The sequence below is a fragment of the Oncorhynchus kisutch genome, unplaced genomic scaffold (genome assembly GCF_002021735.2).
Source record: "Oncorhynchus kisutch isolate 150728-3 unplaced genomic scaffold, Okis_V2 scaffold3973, whole genome shotgun sequence".
Taxonomy (NCBI): Eukaryota; Metazoa; Chordata; class Actinopteri; order Salmoniformes; family Salmonidae; genus Oncorhynchus; species Oncorhynchus kisutch.
Window position 1 is genome coordinate 265,636 of NW_022265918.1, and position 16,533 is coordinate 282,168.

At 43.3% G+C, this 16,533-nt stretch overlaps 1 protein-coding gene across 1 annotated transcript in view; it reads right to left on the reverse strand.

The window, feature by feature from the left end:
- Positions 1 to 16,533, reverse strand: part of LOC116372943 (unconventional myosin-XV-like) — a gene marked incomplete at its 5' end in the record, with an annotated part of 176,783 nt that overhangs the window by 114,871 nt on the left and 45,379 nt on the right. Inside the window, 4 exon segments of the mRNA XM_031821429.1 lie at positions 6,277 to 6,361; positions 7,510 to 7,685; positions 11,638 to 11,755; positions 15,623 to 15,747. Coding sequence (XP_031677289.1) covers positions 6,277 to 6,361; positions 7,510 to 7,685; positions 11,638 to 11,755; positions 15,623 to 15,747 — 504 coding nt within the window.

The window sequence follows — 16,533 nt, forward strand, 5'->3', positions numbered from 1 at the left end:
TGTATTATGTTGTGTACTGTATTATGTTTGTATTATGTGTGTATTATGTTGTGTCTTATGTTGTGTCTGTATGCTGTGTACTGTATTATGTTGTGTATTATGTTGTGTATTATGTTGTGTATATGTTGTGTATTATGTTGTGTCTTATGCTGTGTACTGTATTGTGTTTTGTGTATTATGTTGTGTTGTGTGTATTATGTTGTGTATTATGTTTTGTGTATTATGTTGTGTCTTATGGTGTTTATGTTGTGTCTATGCTGTGTACTGTATTGTGTTGTGTATTATGTAGTGTACTGTATTATGTAGTGTATTGTTGTGTACTGTATTATGTTGTGTATTATGTTTGTGTATTATGTGTGTACTGTATTATGTTTGTGTATTATGTTGTGTATTATGTTGTGTAACTGTGTACTGTATTATGTTGTGTACTGTATTGTTGTTGTGTACTGTATTGTGTTGTTATATGTTGTGTATTATGTGTGTATATGTTGTGTATTATGTTGTTGGTACTGTATTATGTTGTGTATTATGTTGTGTACTGTGTACTGTATTATGTTGTGTACTGTATTGTGTTGTTGTACTGTATTGTGTTGTGTATTATGTTGTGTATTATGTTGTGTATTATGTGTGTCTTATGCTGTGTACTGTATTGTGTTGTGTATTATGTTGTGTTGTGTATTATGTTGTGTATTATGTTGTGTATTATGTTGTGTCTTATGTTGTGTATTATGTTGTGTCTTATGCTGTGTATTATGTTGTGTCTTATGCTGTGTACTGTATTGTGTTGTGTATTATGTAGTGTACTGTATTATGTAGTGTATTATGTTGTGTACTGTATTATGTTGTGTACTGTATTATGTTGTGTATTATGTTGTGTATTATGTTGTGTATTATGTTGTACTGTATTATGTTGTGTATATGTTGTGTATTATGTTGTGTACTGTGTACTGTATTATGTTGTGTACTGTATTGTGTTGTGTACTGTATTGTGTTGTGTATTATGTTGTGTATTATGTTGTGTACTGTATTATGTTGTGTATTATGTTGTGTATTATGTTGTGTACTGTGTACTGTATTATGTTGTGTACTGTATTGTGTTATGTTGTGTATTATGTTGTGTACTGTATTGTGTTGTGTACTGTATTATGTTGTGTATTATGTTGTGTACTGTATTGTGTTATGTTGTGTATTATGTTGTGTATTATGTTGTGTTGTGTATTATGTTGTGTGTTATGTTGTGTGTTATGTTGTGTACTGTATTATGTTGTGTATTATGTTGTGTTGTGTATTATGTTGTGTATTATGTTGTGTTGTGTATTATGTTGTGTACTGTATTATGTTGTGTATTATGTTATGTATTATGTTGTGTATTGTGTTATGTTGTGTACTGTATTATGTTGTGTATTGTGTTATGTTGTGTACTGTATTATGTTGTGTATTGTGTTATGTTGTGTACTGTATTATGTTGTGTACTGTATTATGTTGTGTACTGTATTATGTTGTATACTGTGTTGTGTTATGTTGTGTATTGTGTTATGTTGTGTATTATGTTGTGTATTATGTTGTGTTGTGTATTATGTTGTGTACTGTATTATGTTGTGTACTGTATTATGTTGTATACTGTGTTGTGTTATGTTGTGTATTATGTTGTGTATTATGTTGTGTATTATGTTGTGTTGTGTATTATGTTGCGTGTTATGTTGTGTGTTATGTAGTGTACTGTATTATGTTGTGTACTGTGTACTGTATTATGTTGTGTACTGTATTGTGTTATGTTGTGTATTATGTTGTATACTGTATTGTGTTGTGTATTATGTTGTGTATTATGTTGTGTATTATGTTGTGTATTATGTTGTGTATTATGTTGTGTATTATGTTGTGTATTATGTTGTGTATTATGTTGTATACTGTATTGTGTTGTGTATTGTGTTGTGTTGTGTATTATGTTGTGTGTTATGTGGTGTATTATGTTGTGTGTTATGTTGTGTGTTATGTTGTGTTGTGTATTATGTTGTGTATTATGTTGTGTATTATGTTGTGTATTATGTTGTGTATTATGTTGTGTATTAAGTTGTGTATTGTGTTATGTTGTGTATTGTGTTATGTTGTGTACTGTATTGTGTTGTGTACTGTATTATGTTGTGTATTATGTAGTGTACTGTATTATGTTGTGTACTGTATTATGTTGTGTATTGTGTTGTGTATTATGTTGTGTATTGTGTTATGTTGTGTACTGTATTATGTTGTGTACTGTATTATGTTATGTTGTGTATTATGTTATGTTGTGTGTTATGTTGTGTATTATGTTGTGTATTATGTTATGTTGTGTATTATGTTGTGTATTGTGTTATGTTGTGTATTATGTTGTGTATTGTGTTGTGTACTGTATTATGTTGTGTATTGTGTTATGTGGTGTATTATGTTGTGTATTATGTTGTGTATTGTGTTATGTTTGTGTGTTATGTTGTTGTATTGTGTTATGTGGTGTATATGTTGTGTATTATGTTATGTTGTGTATTATGTTATGTGGTGTATTATGTTGTGTATTGTGTTATGTTGTGTATTATGTTGTGTATTATGTTGTGTATTATGTTATGTTGTGTATTGTGTTGTGTTGTGTATGGTATTATGTGTGTATTGTGTTGTGTTGTGTTGTGTATTATGTTGTGTATTATGTTGTGTACTGTATTGTGTTATGTTGTGTATTATGTTGTATACTGTATTGTGTTGTGTATTATGTTGTGTATTATGTTGTGTATTATGTTGTGTATTATGTTGTGTATTATGTTGTGTATTATGTTGTGTATTGTATTATGTTGTGTATTATGTTGTGTGGTGTATTATGTTGTGTTGTGTGTTATGTTGTGTATTATGTTGTGTATTGTGTTGTGTATTGTATTATGTTGTGTATTATGTTGTGTTGTGTATTATGTTGTGTATTGTGTTGTGTATTGTATTATGTTGTGTACTGTATTATGTTGTGTATTATGTTGTGTATTATGTTGTGTCTTATGCTGTGTACTGTATTGTGTTGTGTATTATGTTGTGTATTATGTTGTGTTGTGTATTGTGTTGTGTATTATGTTGTGTACTGTATTATGTTGTGTATTATGTTGTGTATTATGTTGTGTATTATGTTGTGTACTGTATTGTGTTGTGTACTGTATTATGTTGTGTATTATGTTGTGTATTATGTTGTGTATTATGTTGTGTACTGTGTACTGTATTATGTTGTGTACTGTATTGTGTTGTGTACTGTATTGTGTTGTGTATTATGTTGTGTATTATGTTGTGTACTGTATTATGTTGTGTATTATGTTGTGTATTATGTTGTGTACTGTGTACTGTATTATGTTGTGTATTATGTTGTGTACTGTATTGTGTTGTGTACTGTATTATGTTGTGTATTATGTTGTGTACTGTATTGTGTTATGTTGTGTATTATGTTGTGTATTATGTTGTGTTGTGTATTATGTTGTGTGTTATGTTGTGTGTTATGTTGTGTACTGTATTATGTTGTGTATTATGTTGTGTTGTGTATTATGTTGTGTATTATGTTGTGTTGTGTATTATGTTGTGTACTGTATTATGTTGTGTATTGTGTTATGTTGTGTACTGTATTATGTTGTGTATTGTGTTATGTTGTGTACTGTATTATGTTGTGTATTGTGTTATGTTGTGTACTGTATTATGTTGTGTACTGTATTATGTTGTGTACTGTATTATGTTGTGTACTGTATTGTGTTATGTTGTGTATTATGTTATGTATTATGTTGTGTATTGTGTTATGTTGTGTATTGTGTTATGTTGTGTATTATGTTGTGTATTATGTTGTGTATTGTGTTATGTTGTGTATTATGTTGTGTATTGTGTTATGTTGTGTACTGTATTATGTTGTGTACTGTATTATGTTGTGTACTGTATTATGTTGTATACTGTGTTGTGTGTATTGTTTTTGTTTTGTATTGTGTTATGTTGTGTATTATGTTGTGTATTATGTTGTGTATTATGTTGTGTATTATGTTGTGTTGTGTATTATGTTGTGTACTGTATTATGTTGTGTACTGTATTATGTTGTATACTGTGTTGTGTTTATGTTGTGTATTATGTTGTGTATTATGTTGTGTATTATGTTGTGTTGTGTATTATGTTGTGTGTTATGTTGTGTGTTATGTTGTGTACTGTATTATGTTGTGTATTATGTTGTGTATTATGTTGTGTACTGTGTACTGTATTATGTTGTGTACTGTATTGTGTATTGTGTGTATTATGTTGTATACTGTATTGTGTGTGTATTATGTTGTGTATTATGTTGTGTATTATGTTGGTATATGTTGTTGTATATGTTGTGTACTGTATTGTTATGTTGTGTATTATGTTGTATACTGTATGTGTTGTGTATTGTGTGTGTTGTGTATTATGTTGTGTGTTATGTGGTGTATTATGTTGTGTGTTATGTTGTGTGTTATGTTGTGTTGTGTATTTATGTTGTGTATTATGTTTGTGTTGTGTATTATGTTGTGTATTATGTTGTGTTGTGTGTTATGTTGTGTGTTATGTTGTGTTGTGTATTATGTTGTGTATTATGTTGTGTTGTGTGTTATGTTGTGTTATGTTGTGTATTATGTTATGTTGTGTATTATGTTGTGTATTATGTTGTGTATTAAGTTGTGTATTGTATTATGTTGTGTATTGTGTTATGTTGTGTACTGTATTATGTTGTGTATTATGTTGTGTATTGTGTTATGTTGTGTATTGTATTATGTTGTGTATTATGTTGTGTACTGTATTATATTGTGTATTATGTTGTGTATTGTGTTATGTTGTGTATTGTATTATGTTGTGTATTATGTTGTGTACTGTATTATGTTGTGTATTATGTTGTGTATTATGTTGTGTATTATGTTATGTATTATGTTGTGTATTATGTTGTGTATTATGTTGTGTATTGTGTTATGTTGTGTACTGTATTATGTTGTGTATTGTGTTATGTTGTGTACTGTATTATGTTGTGTATTGTGTTATGTTGTGTACTGTATTATGTTGTGTACTGTATTATGTTGTGTACTGTGTTGTGTATTGTGTTGTGTATTATGTTGTGTATTGTGTTATGTTGTGTACTGTATTATGTTGTGTACTGTATTATGTTGTGTACTGTATTGTGTTATGTTGTGTATTATGTTATGTTGTGTGTTATGTTGTGTATTATGTTGTGTATTGTGTTGTGTACTGTGTTATGTTGTGTATTGTGTTATGTGGTGTATTGTGTTGTGTATTGTGTTATGTGGTGTATTATGTTGTGTATTGTGTTATGTTGTGTATTATGTTATGTTGTGTATTGTGTTGTGTTGTGTATGGTATTATGTGTGTATTGTGTTGTGTTGTGTTGTGTATTATGTTGTGTATTATGTTGTGTATTATGTTGTGTGGTGTATTATGTTGTGTTGTGTGTTATGTTGTGTATTGTGTTGTGTTGTGTATGGTATTATGTGTGTATTGTGTTGTGTATTCTGTTGTGTACTGTATTGTGTTGTGTACTGTGTTATGTTGTGTATTGTATTGTGTTGTGTATGGTATTATGTGTGTATTGTGTTGTGTTGTGTACTGTATTATGTTGTGTATTGTGTTGTGTTGTGTACTGTATTGTGTTGTGTTGTGTATTATGTTGTGTATTGTGTGTTGTGTATTGTGTGTAATGTTGTGTACTGTGTTGTGTATATAGTTGTGTAGTGTGTGTAATGTTGTGTAGTGTGTGTAATGGTGTGTAGTGTGCATATAGTTATGTACTGTGTGTAATGGTGTGTAGTGTGTGTAATGGTGTGTAGTGTGCATATAGTTGTGTACTGTGTGTAATGGTGTGTAGTGTGCATATAGTTGTGTACTGTGTGTAATGGTGTGTAGTGTGTGTAATGGTGTGTAGTGTGCATATAGTTGTGTACTGTGTGTAATGGTGTGTAGTGTGTGTAATGGTGTGTAGTGTGTTGTGTATTGTGTGTAATGGTGTGTAGGGTGTATTGTGTATTGTGTGTAATGGTGTGTAGTGTGTGTAATGGTGTGTAGTGTGTTGTGTATTGTGTGTAATGGTGTGTAGGGTGTTGTGTATTGTGTGTAATGGTGTGTAGTGTGCATATAGTTGTGTATTGTGTGTAATGGTGTGTAGTGTATGTACTGTATTGTGTGTAATGTTGTGTAGTGTGTGTAATGGTGTGTAGTGTGCATATAGTTGTGTACTGTGTGTAATGGTGTGTAGTGTGTGTACTGTCTTGTGCATCGTACCTTGATGTATCTCTTGCGGGTGACGTACATGTGGATGAGAGAACGAAACTTGACCAGACTCTTTCTCATCTTCAAATAGTGCTTCCTGGAGGGAGGGAGGGAATGAGTAAGGCAGAGAAAGAGAGGGAGGGAGGGAGGGAAAAGGCAGAGAGAGAAGGATGGAAGGAGAGACAGAGGGAGAAGGATGGAAGGAGAGACAGAGGGAGAAGGAGGGAAGGAGAGACAGAGGGAGAAGGATGGAAGGAGAGACAGAGAGAGAAGAAGGGAAGGAGGGACAGAGGGAGAAGGATGGAAGGAGAGACAGAGAGAGAAGAAGGGAAGGAGAGACAGAGGGAGAAGGATGGAAGGAGAGACAGAGAGAGAAGAAGGGAAGGAGGGACAGAGGGAGAAGGATGGAAGGAGAGACAGAGGGAGAAGAAGGGAAGGAGGGACAGAGGGAGAAGGATGGAAGGAGAGACAGAGGGAGAAGTAACACAGACGTCTCAGTAGTTTTTGCTTACAGTATGTACAGTGGTAAAATCATTAGGTTGCCATCGGGTGGTTACATGTTCTTTACCCTGTCTGGTAACTGTAGTGAGGGTGGTTGTGGGTTCTTTACCCTATCTGGTAACTGTAGTGAGGGTGGTTGTGGGTTCTATACCCTGTCTGGTAACTGTTGCAGGGGGGTTGTGGGTTCTTTACCCTGTCTGGTAACTGTAGTGAGGGTGGTTGTGGGTTCTATACCCTGTCTGGTAACTGTAGTGAGGATGGTTGTGGGTTCTATACCCTGTCTGGTAACTGTAGCGAGGGTGGTTGTGGGTTCTATACCCTGTCTGGTAACTGTAGCGAGGGTGGTTGTGGGTTCTTTACTCTGTCTGGTAACTGTTGCAGGGGTGGTTGTGGGTTCTATACCCTGTCTGGTAACTGTAGTGAGTGTGGTTGTGGGTTCTTTACTCTGTCTGGTAACTGTAGTGAGGGTGGTTGTGGGTTCTATACCCTGTCTGGTAACTGTAGTAAGGGTGGTTGTAGGTTCTATACTCTGTCTGGTAACTGTAGTGAGGGTGGTTGTGGGTTCTATACCCTGTCTGGTATCTGTAGTGAGGGTGGTTGTGGGTTCTTTACTCTGTCTGGTAACTGTAGTGAGGGTGGTTGTGTGTTCTTTACCCTGTCTGGTAACTGTAGCGAGGGTGGTTGTAGGTTCCCTTACCCAGGGATCAGGGTAAGAGGTCAGGGGTCAGAGGTTAGGGTCAGTACCTGGTGAGGAAGCCTCTACAGTAGGCCTGTAGTCTGATGATCTTGGTTCTGAACTCCTTGTATCGTTTCCTGACAAAGAACATGCGTGTGTATCTCTGCAGGGTGAGGGCCGCCACCTGACGGACACGCTCTCTCTTAGACTCCAACAACTGGTACACGTCCTCCTTCAGAAACAGCTGGAACAACACACACAGAGAGAACAACCAGACATCACTGTTGGACCGTAGTTTACATTGTCACTGAAAGTATTGTACAGGAACAGGAAGCCAGGTGAAGAGGTTCTGGTCTGTCACCCACACAACACATCCTGAATTAACATGCTCAACTTAGTAGCTACTACTTGGTAGGGCCCTGGGTAGGAGGGTTAAGGGTTAGGTGTAGATGGTTACCTTAGTAACAACTACTTGGTAGGCCCTGGGTAGGAGGGTTAGGGGGGGTTAGGTGTAGATGGTTACCTTAGTAACAACTACTTGGTAGGCCCTGGGTAGGAGGGTTAAGGGTTAGGTGTAGATGGTTACCTTAGTAACAACTACTTGGTAGGCCCTGGGTAGGAGGGTTAAGGGTTAGGTGTAGATGGTTACCTTAGTAACAACTACTTGGTAGGCCCTGGGTAGGAGGGTTAAGGGTTAGGTATAGATGGCTACCTTAGTCACTCCTACTTGGTAGTCCCTGGGTAGGAGGGTTAGGGGGGGTTAGGTGTAGATGGTTACCTTAGTAACAACTACTTGGTAGGCCCTGGGTAGGAGGGTTAGCGGTTAGGTATAGATGGTTACCTTAGTCACGACTACTTGGTAGGCCCTGGGTAGGAGGGTTAAGGGTTAGGTGTAGATGGTTACCTTAGTAACAACTACTTGGTAGGCCCTGGGTAGGAGGGTTAGGGGGGGTTAGGTGTAGATGGTTACCTTAGTAACAACTACTTGGTAGGCCCTGGGTAGGAGGGTTAGCGGTTAGGTATAGATGGTTACCTTAGTCACGACTACTTGGTAGGCCCTGGGTAGGAGGGTTAGGGGGGGTTAGGTGTAGATGGTTACCTTAGTAACAACTACTTGGTAGGCCCTGGGTAGGAGGGTTAGGGGGGGTTAGGTGTAGATGGTTACCTTAGTAACAACTACTTGGTAGGCCCTGGGTAGGAGGGTTAGCGGTTAGGTATAGATGGTTACCTTAGTCACTCCTACTTGGTAGGCCCCGGGTAGGAGGGTTAGGTATAGATGAATACCTTAGTCACGCCTACTTGGTAGGCCCCGGGTAGGAGGGTTAGGTATAGATGGTTACCTTAGTCACTCCTACTTGGTAGGCCCCGGGTAGGAGGGTTAGGTATAGATGAATACCTTAGTCACTCCTACTTGGTAGGCCCCGGGTAGGAGGGTTAGGTATAGATGGTTACCTTAGTCACTCCTACTTGGTAGGCCCCGGGTAGGAGGGTTAGGTATAGATGAATACCTTAGTCACTCCTACTTGGTAGGCCCCGGGTAGGAGGGTTAGGTATAGATGAATACCTTAGTCACTCCTACTTGGTAGGCCCCGGGTAGGAGGGTTAGGTATAGATGGTTACCTTAGTCACGCCTACTTGGTAGGCCCCGGGTAGGAGGGTTAGGTATAGATGAATACCTTAGTCACGCCTACTTGGTAGGCCCCGGGTCGGAGGGTTAGGTATAGATGGTTACCTTAGTCACTCCTACTTGGTAGGCCCCGGGTAGGAGGGTTAGGTATAGATGAATACCTTAGTCACTCCTACTTGGTAGGCCCCGGGTAGGAGGGTTAGGTATAGATGAATACCTTAGTCACGCCTACTTGGTAGGCCCCGGGTAGGAGGGTTAGGTATAGATGAATACCTTAGTCACGCCTACTTGGTAGGCCCCGGGTAGGAGGGTTAGGTATAGATGAATACCTTAGTCACGCCTACTTGGTAGGCCCCGGGTCGGAGGGTTAGGTATAGATGGTTACCTTAGTCACTCCTACTTGGTAGGCCCCGGGTAGGAGGGTTAGGTATAGATGAATACCTTAGTCACGCCTACTTGGTAGGCCCTGGGTAGGAGGGTTAGGTATAGATGAATACCTTAGTCACGCCTACTTGGTAGGCCCCGGGTAGGAGGGTTAGGTATAGATGAATACCTTAGTCACTCCTACTTGGTAGGCCCCGGGTAGGAGGCTTAGGTATAGATGAATACCTTAGTCACTCCTACTTGGTAGGCCCCGGGTAGGAGGGTTAGGTATAGATGAATACCTTAGTCACTCCTACTTGGTAGGCCCCGGGTAGGAGGGTTAGGTATAGATGAATACCTTAGTCACTCCTACTTGGTAGGCCCCGGGTAGGAGGGTTAGGTATAGATGGTTACCTTAGTCACTCCTACTTGGTAGGCCCCGGGTAGGAGGGTTAGGTATAGATGAATACCTTAGTCACGCCTACTTGGTAGGCCCCGGGTCGGAGGGTTAGGTATAGATGGTTACCTTAGTCACGCCTACTTGGTAGGCCCCGGGTAGGAGGGTTAGGTATAGATGGTTACCTTAGTCACGCCTACTTGGTAGGCCCCGGGTAGGAGGGTTAGGTATAGATGGTTACCTTAGTCACGCCTACTTGGTAGGCCCCGGGTCGGAGGGTTAGGTATAGATGAATACCTTAGTCACTCCTACTTGGTAGGCCCCGGGTAGGAGGGTTAGGTATAGATGAATACCTTAGTCACGCCTACTTGGTAGGCCCCGGGTAGGAGGGTTAGGTATAGATGAATACCTTAGTCACGCCTACTTGGTAGGCCCCGGGTAGGAGGGTTAGGTATAGATGAATACCTTAGTCACGCCTACTTGGTAGGCCCCGGGTAGGAGGGTTAGGTATAGATGAATACCTTAGTCACGCCTACTTGGTAGGCCCCGGGTCGGAGGGTTAGGTATAGATGAATACCTTAGTCACGCCTACTTGGTAGGCCCCGGGTAGGAGGGTTAGGTATAGATGAATACCTTAGTCACTCCTACTTGGTAGGCCCCGGGTAGGAGGGTTAGGTATAGATGAATACCTTAGTCACTCCTACTTGGTAGGCCCCGGGTAGGAGGGTTAGGTATAGATGAATACCTTAGTCACGCCTACTTGGTAGGCCCCGGGTCGGAGGGTTAGGTATAGATGAATACCTTAGTCACTCCTACTTGGTAGGCCCCGGGTAGGAGGGTTAGGTATAGATGAATACCTTAGTCACTCCTACTTGGTAGGCCCCGGGTAGGAGGGTTAGGTATAGATGAATACCTTAGTCACGCCTACTTGGTAGGCCCCGGGTAGGAGGGTTAGGTATAGATGAATACCTTAGTCACGCCTACTTGGTAGGCCCCGGGTCGGAGGGTTAGGTATAGATGAATACCTTAGTCACGCCTACTTGGTAGGCCCCGGGTCGGAGGGTTAGGTATAGATGAATACCTTAGTCACTCCTACTTGGTAGGCCCCGGGTAGGAGGGTTAGGTATAGATGAATACCTTAGTCACGCCTACTTGGTAGGCCCCGGGTAGGAGGGTTAGGTATAGATGAATACCTTAGTCACTCCTACTTGGTAGGCCCCGGGTAGGAGGGTTAGGTATAGATGAATACCTTAGTCACGCCTACTTGGTAGGCCCCGGGTCGGAGGGTTAGGTATAGATGAATACCTTAGTCACGCCTACTTGGTAGGCCCCGGGTCGGAGGGTTAGGTATAGATGAATACCTTAGTCACTCCTACTTGGTAGGCCCCGGGTCGGAGGGTTAGGTATAGATGAATACCTTAGTCACGCCTACTTGGTAGGCCCCGGGTAGGAGGGTTAGGTATAGATGAATACCTTAGTCATGCCTACTTGGTAGGCCCCGGGTAGGAGGGTTAGGTATAGATGAATACCTTAGTCACGCCTACTTGGTAGGCCCCGGGTCGGAGGGTTAGGTATAGATGAATACCTTAGTCACGCCTACTTGGTAGGCCCCGGGTCGGAGGGTTAGGTATAGATGAATACCTTAGTCACGCCTACTTGGTAGGCCCCGGGTAGGAGGGTTAGGTATAGATGAATACCTTAGTCACGCCTACTTGGTAGGCCCCGGGTCGGAGGGTTAGGTATAGATGAATACCTTAGTCACGCCTACTTGGTAGGCCCCGGGTCGGAGGGTTAGGTATAGATGAATACCTTAGTCACTCCTACTTGGTAGGCCCCGGGTCGGAGGGGAACCAGTTTGCTGAGCATGATGACACAGTTCTCCCCATCAGGAGCTGGAGGCTGCTTCACACCCACCAGAGACTTGTACCTGACACACACAAACACACAGGTTAGAGGAGGCTGCTTCACACCCACCAGAGACTTGTACCTGACACACACAAACACACAGGTTAGAGGAGGCTGCTTCACACCCACCAGAGACTGATACCTGACACACACAAACACACAGGTTAGAGGAGGCTGCTTCACACCCACCAGAGACTGATACCTGACACACACAAACACACAGGTTAGAGGAGGCTGCTTCACACCCACCAGAGACTTGTACCTGAACAACACAAACACACAGGTTAGAGGAGGCTGCTTCACACCCACCAGAGACTTGTACCTGACACACACAAACACACAGGTTAGAGGAGGCTGCTTCACACCCACCAGAGACTTGTACCTGACACACACAAACACACAGGTTAGAGGAGGCTGCTTCACACCCACCAGAGACTTGTACCTGACACACACAAACACACAGGTTAGAGGAGGCTGCTTCACACCCACCAGAGACTTGTACCTGACACACACAAACACACAGGTTAGAGGAGGCTGCTTCACACCCACCAGAGACTGATACCTGACACACACAAACACACAGGTTAGAGGAGGCTGCTTCACACCCACCAGAGACTGATACCTGACACACACAAACACACAGGTTAGAGGAGGCTGCTTCACACCCACCAGAGACTGATACCTGACACACACAAACACACAGGTTAGAGGAGGCTGCTTCACACCCACCAGAGACTTGTACCTGACACACACAAACACACAGGTTAGAGGAGGCTGCTTCACACCCACCAGAGACTGATACCTGACACACACAAACACACAGGTTAGAGGAGGCTGCTTCACACCCACCAGAGACTGATACCTGACACACACAAACACACAGGTTAGAGGAGGCTGCTTCACACCCACCAGAGACTTGTACCTGACACACACAAACACACAGGTTAGAGGAGGCTGCTTCACACCCACCAGAGACTTGTACCTGACACACACAAACACACAGGTTAGAGGAGGCTGCTTCACACCCACCAGAGACTTGTACCTGACACACACAAACACACAGGTTAGAGGAGGCTGCTTCACACCCACCAGAGACTTGTACCTGACACACACAAACACACAGGTTAGAGGAGGCTGCTTCACACCCACCAGAGACTTGTACCTGACACACACAAACACACAGGTTAGAGGAGGCTGCTTCACACCCACCAGAGACTTGTACCTGACACACACAAACACACAGGTTAGAGGAGGCTGCTTCACACCCACCAGAGACTTGTACCTGACACACACAAACACACAGGTTAGAGGAGGCTGCTTCACACCCACCAGAGACTTGTACCTGACACACACAAACACACAGGTTAGAGGAGGCTGCTTCACACCCACCAGAGACTTGTACCTGACACACACAAACACACAGGTTAGAGGAGGCTGCTTCACACCCACCAGAGACTTGTACCTGACACACACAAACACACAGGTTAGAGGAGGCTGCTTCACACCCACCAGAGACTTGTACCTGACACACACAAACACACAGGTTAGAGGAGGCTGCTTCACACCCACCAGAGACTTGTACCTGACACACACAAACACACAGGTTAGAGGAGGCTGCTTCACACCCACCAGAGACTTGTACCTGACACACACAAACACACAGGTTAGAGGAGGCTGCTTCACACCCACCAGAGACTTGTACCTGACACACACAAACACACAGGTTAGAGGAGGCTGCTTCACACCCACCAGAGACTTGTACCTGACACACACAAACACACAGGTTAGAGGAGGCTGCTTCACACCCACCAGAGACTTGTACCTGACACACACAAACACACAGGTTAGAGGAGGCTGCTTCACACCCACCAGAGACTTGTACCTGACACACACAAACACACAGGTTAGAGGAGGCTGCTTCACACCCACCAGAGACTTGTACCTGACACACACAAACACACAGGTTAGAGGAGGCTGCTTCACACCCACCAGAGACTTGTACCTGACACACACAAACACACAGGTTAGAGGAGGCTGCTTCACACCCACCAGAGACTTGTACCTGACACACACAAACACACAGGTTAGAGGAGGCTGCTTCACACCCACCAGAGACTTGTACCTGACACACACAAACACACAGGTTAGAGGAGGCTGCTTCACACCCACCAGAGACTTGTACCTGACACACACAAACACACAGGTTAGAGGAGGCTGCTTCACACCCACCAGAGACTTGTACCTGACACACACAAACACACAGGTTAGAGGAGGCTGCTTCACACCCACCAGAGACTTGTACCTGACACACACAAACACACAGGTTAGAGGAGGCTGCTTCACACCCACCAGAGACTTGTACCTGACACACACAAACACACAGGTTAGAGGAGGCTGCTTCACACCCACCAGAGACTTGTACCTGACACACACAAACACACAGGTTAGAGGAGGCTGCTTCACACCCACCAGAGACTTGTACCTGACACACACAAACACACAGGTTAGAGGAGGCTGCTTCACACCCACCAGGGACTTGTACCTGACACACACAAACACACAGGTTAGAGGAGGCTGCTTCACACCCACCAGAGACTGATACCTGACACACACAAACACACAGGTTAGAGGAGGCTGCTTCACACCCACCAGAGACTTGTACCTGACACACACAAACACACAGGTTAGAGGAGGCTGCTTCACACCCACCAGAGACTTGTACCTGACACACACAAACACACAGGTTAGAGGAGGCTGCTTCACACCCACCAGAGACTTGTACCTGACACACACAAACACACAGGTTAGAGGAGGCTGCTTCACACCCACCAGAGACTTGTACCTGACACACACAAACACACAGGTTAGAGGAGGCTGCTTCACACCCACCAGAGACTTGTACCTGACACACACAAACACACAGGTTAGAGGAGGCTGCTTCACACCCACCAGAGACTTGTACCTGCCACACACAAACACACAGGTTAGAGGAGGCTGCTTCACACCCACCAGAGACTTGTACCTGACACACACAAACACACAGGTTAGAGGAGGCTGCTTCACACCCACCAGAGACTTGTACCTGACACACACAAACACACAGGTTAGAGGAGGCTGCTTCACACCCACCAGAGACTTGTACCTGACACACACAAACACACAGGTTAGAGGAGGCTGCTTCACACCCACCAGAGACTTGTACCTGACACACACAAACACACAGGTTAGAGGAGGCTGTCCCCACCAGGGACTGATACCTGACACACACAAACACACAGGTTAGAGGAGGCTGCTTCACACCCACCAGGGACTGATACCTGACACACACAAACACACAGGTTAGAGGAGGCTGTCCCCACCAGGGACTGATACCTGACACACACAAACACACAGGTTAGAGGAGGCTGTCCCCACCAGGGACTGATACCTGACACACACAAACACACAGGTTAGAGGAGGCTGTCCTCACCAGGGAATGATACCTGACACACACAAACACACAGGTTAGAGGAGGCTGTCCCCACCAGGGACTGATACCTGACACACACAAACACACAGGTTAGAGGAGGCTGCTTCACACCCACCAGGGACTGATACCTGACACACACAAACACACAGGTTAGAGAAGGCTGTCCCCACCAGGGACTGATACCTGACACACACAAACACACAGGTTAGAGGAGGCTGTCCCCACCAGAGACTGATACCTGACACACACAAACACACAGGTTAGAGGAGGCTGTCCCCACCAGGGACTGATACCTGAGATAGGGGCAGGGTTAGAGGGTGTGTGTGTGTTACCTGAACAGAAAGACGTTGAAGGCCAGTCTAACTGGGTGTGTTACCTCAACAGGAAGAAGTTGAAGGCCAGTCTAACAGGGTGTTTTACCTGAACAGGAAGATGTTGAAGGCCAGTCTAACAGGGTAACCCTCTCTCCGGATCCTGATGGTCTCCAAGATACCAGAATATCTCAGCTGACTGCCGACCATCTCCGTCTCAAACACACCTGGCTCCTACACATACAAGCAAACACACACATATCATGGCAATACCAACAATATCACTGTTAAAACCTCTCTGGGGCCTCCCGGGTGGCTCAGTGGTGAAGGGCGCTGTACTGCAGCGCCAGCTGTGCAACCAGAGACTCTGGGTTCCCCGCCCAGGCTCTGTCGTAACCGGCCGCGACCGGAAGGTCCGTGGGGCGACGCACAATTGGCCCAGCGTCGTCCGGGTTAGGGAGGGTTTGGCCGGTAGGGATGCCCTTGTCTCATCGCGCACCAGCGACTCCTGTAGCGGGTCGGGCGCAGTGCCCGCTAACCAAGGATGCCAGGTGCACGTGTTTCCTCCGACACATTGGTGCGGCTGGCTTACGGGTTGGTTGCGCGCTGTGTTAAGAAGCAGTGCGACTTGGTTGGGTTGTGTATGGGAGGACGAATGACTTTCAACCTTCGTCTCTCCCGAGCCCGTACGGGAGTTGTAGCGATGAGACAAGATAGTAGCTACTAAACAATTGGAAAAAACAAGAAAACCTCTCTGGGACGGTAGCGTCCCTCCTCGCCAACAGCCAGTGATATTGCAGGGCGCCAAATAGAAAACAACAGAAATCCCATAATTAAAATTCCTGAAATATACAAGTATTTTACACCATTTTAAAGATAAACTTGTTGTAAATCCAGCCACAGTGTCCGATTTCAAAAAGGCTTTACGATGAAAGCACACCAAACAATTATGTTAGGTCAGTACCTAGTCACAGAAAAACACAGCCATTTTTCCAGTCAAAGAGAGGAGTCACAAAAAGC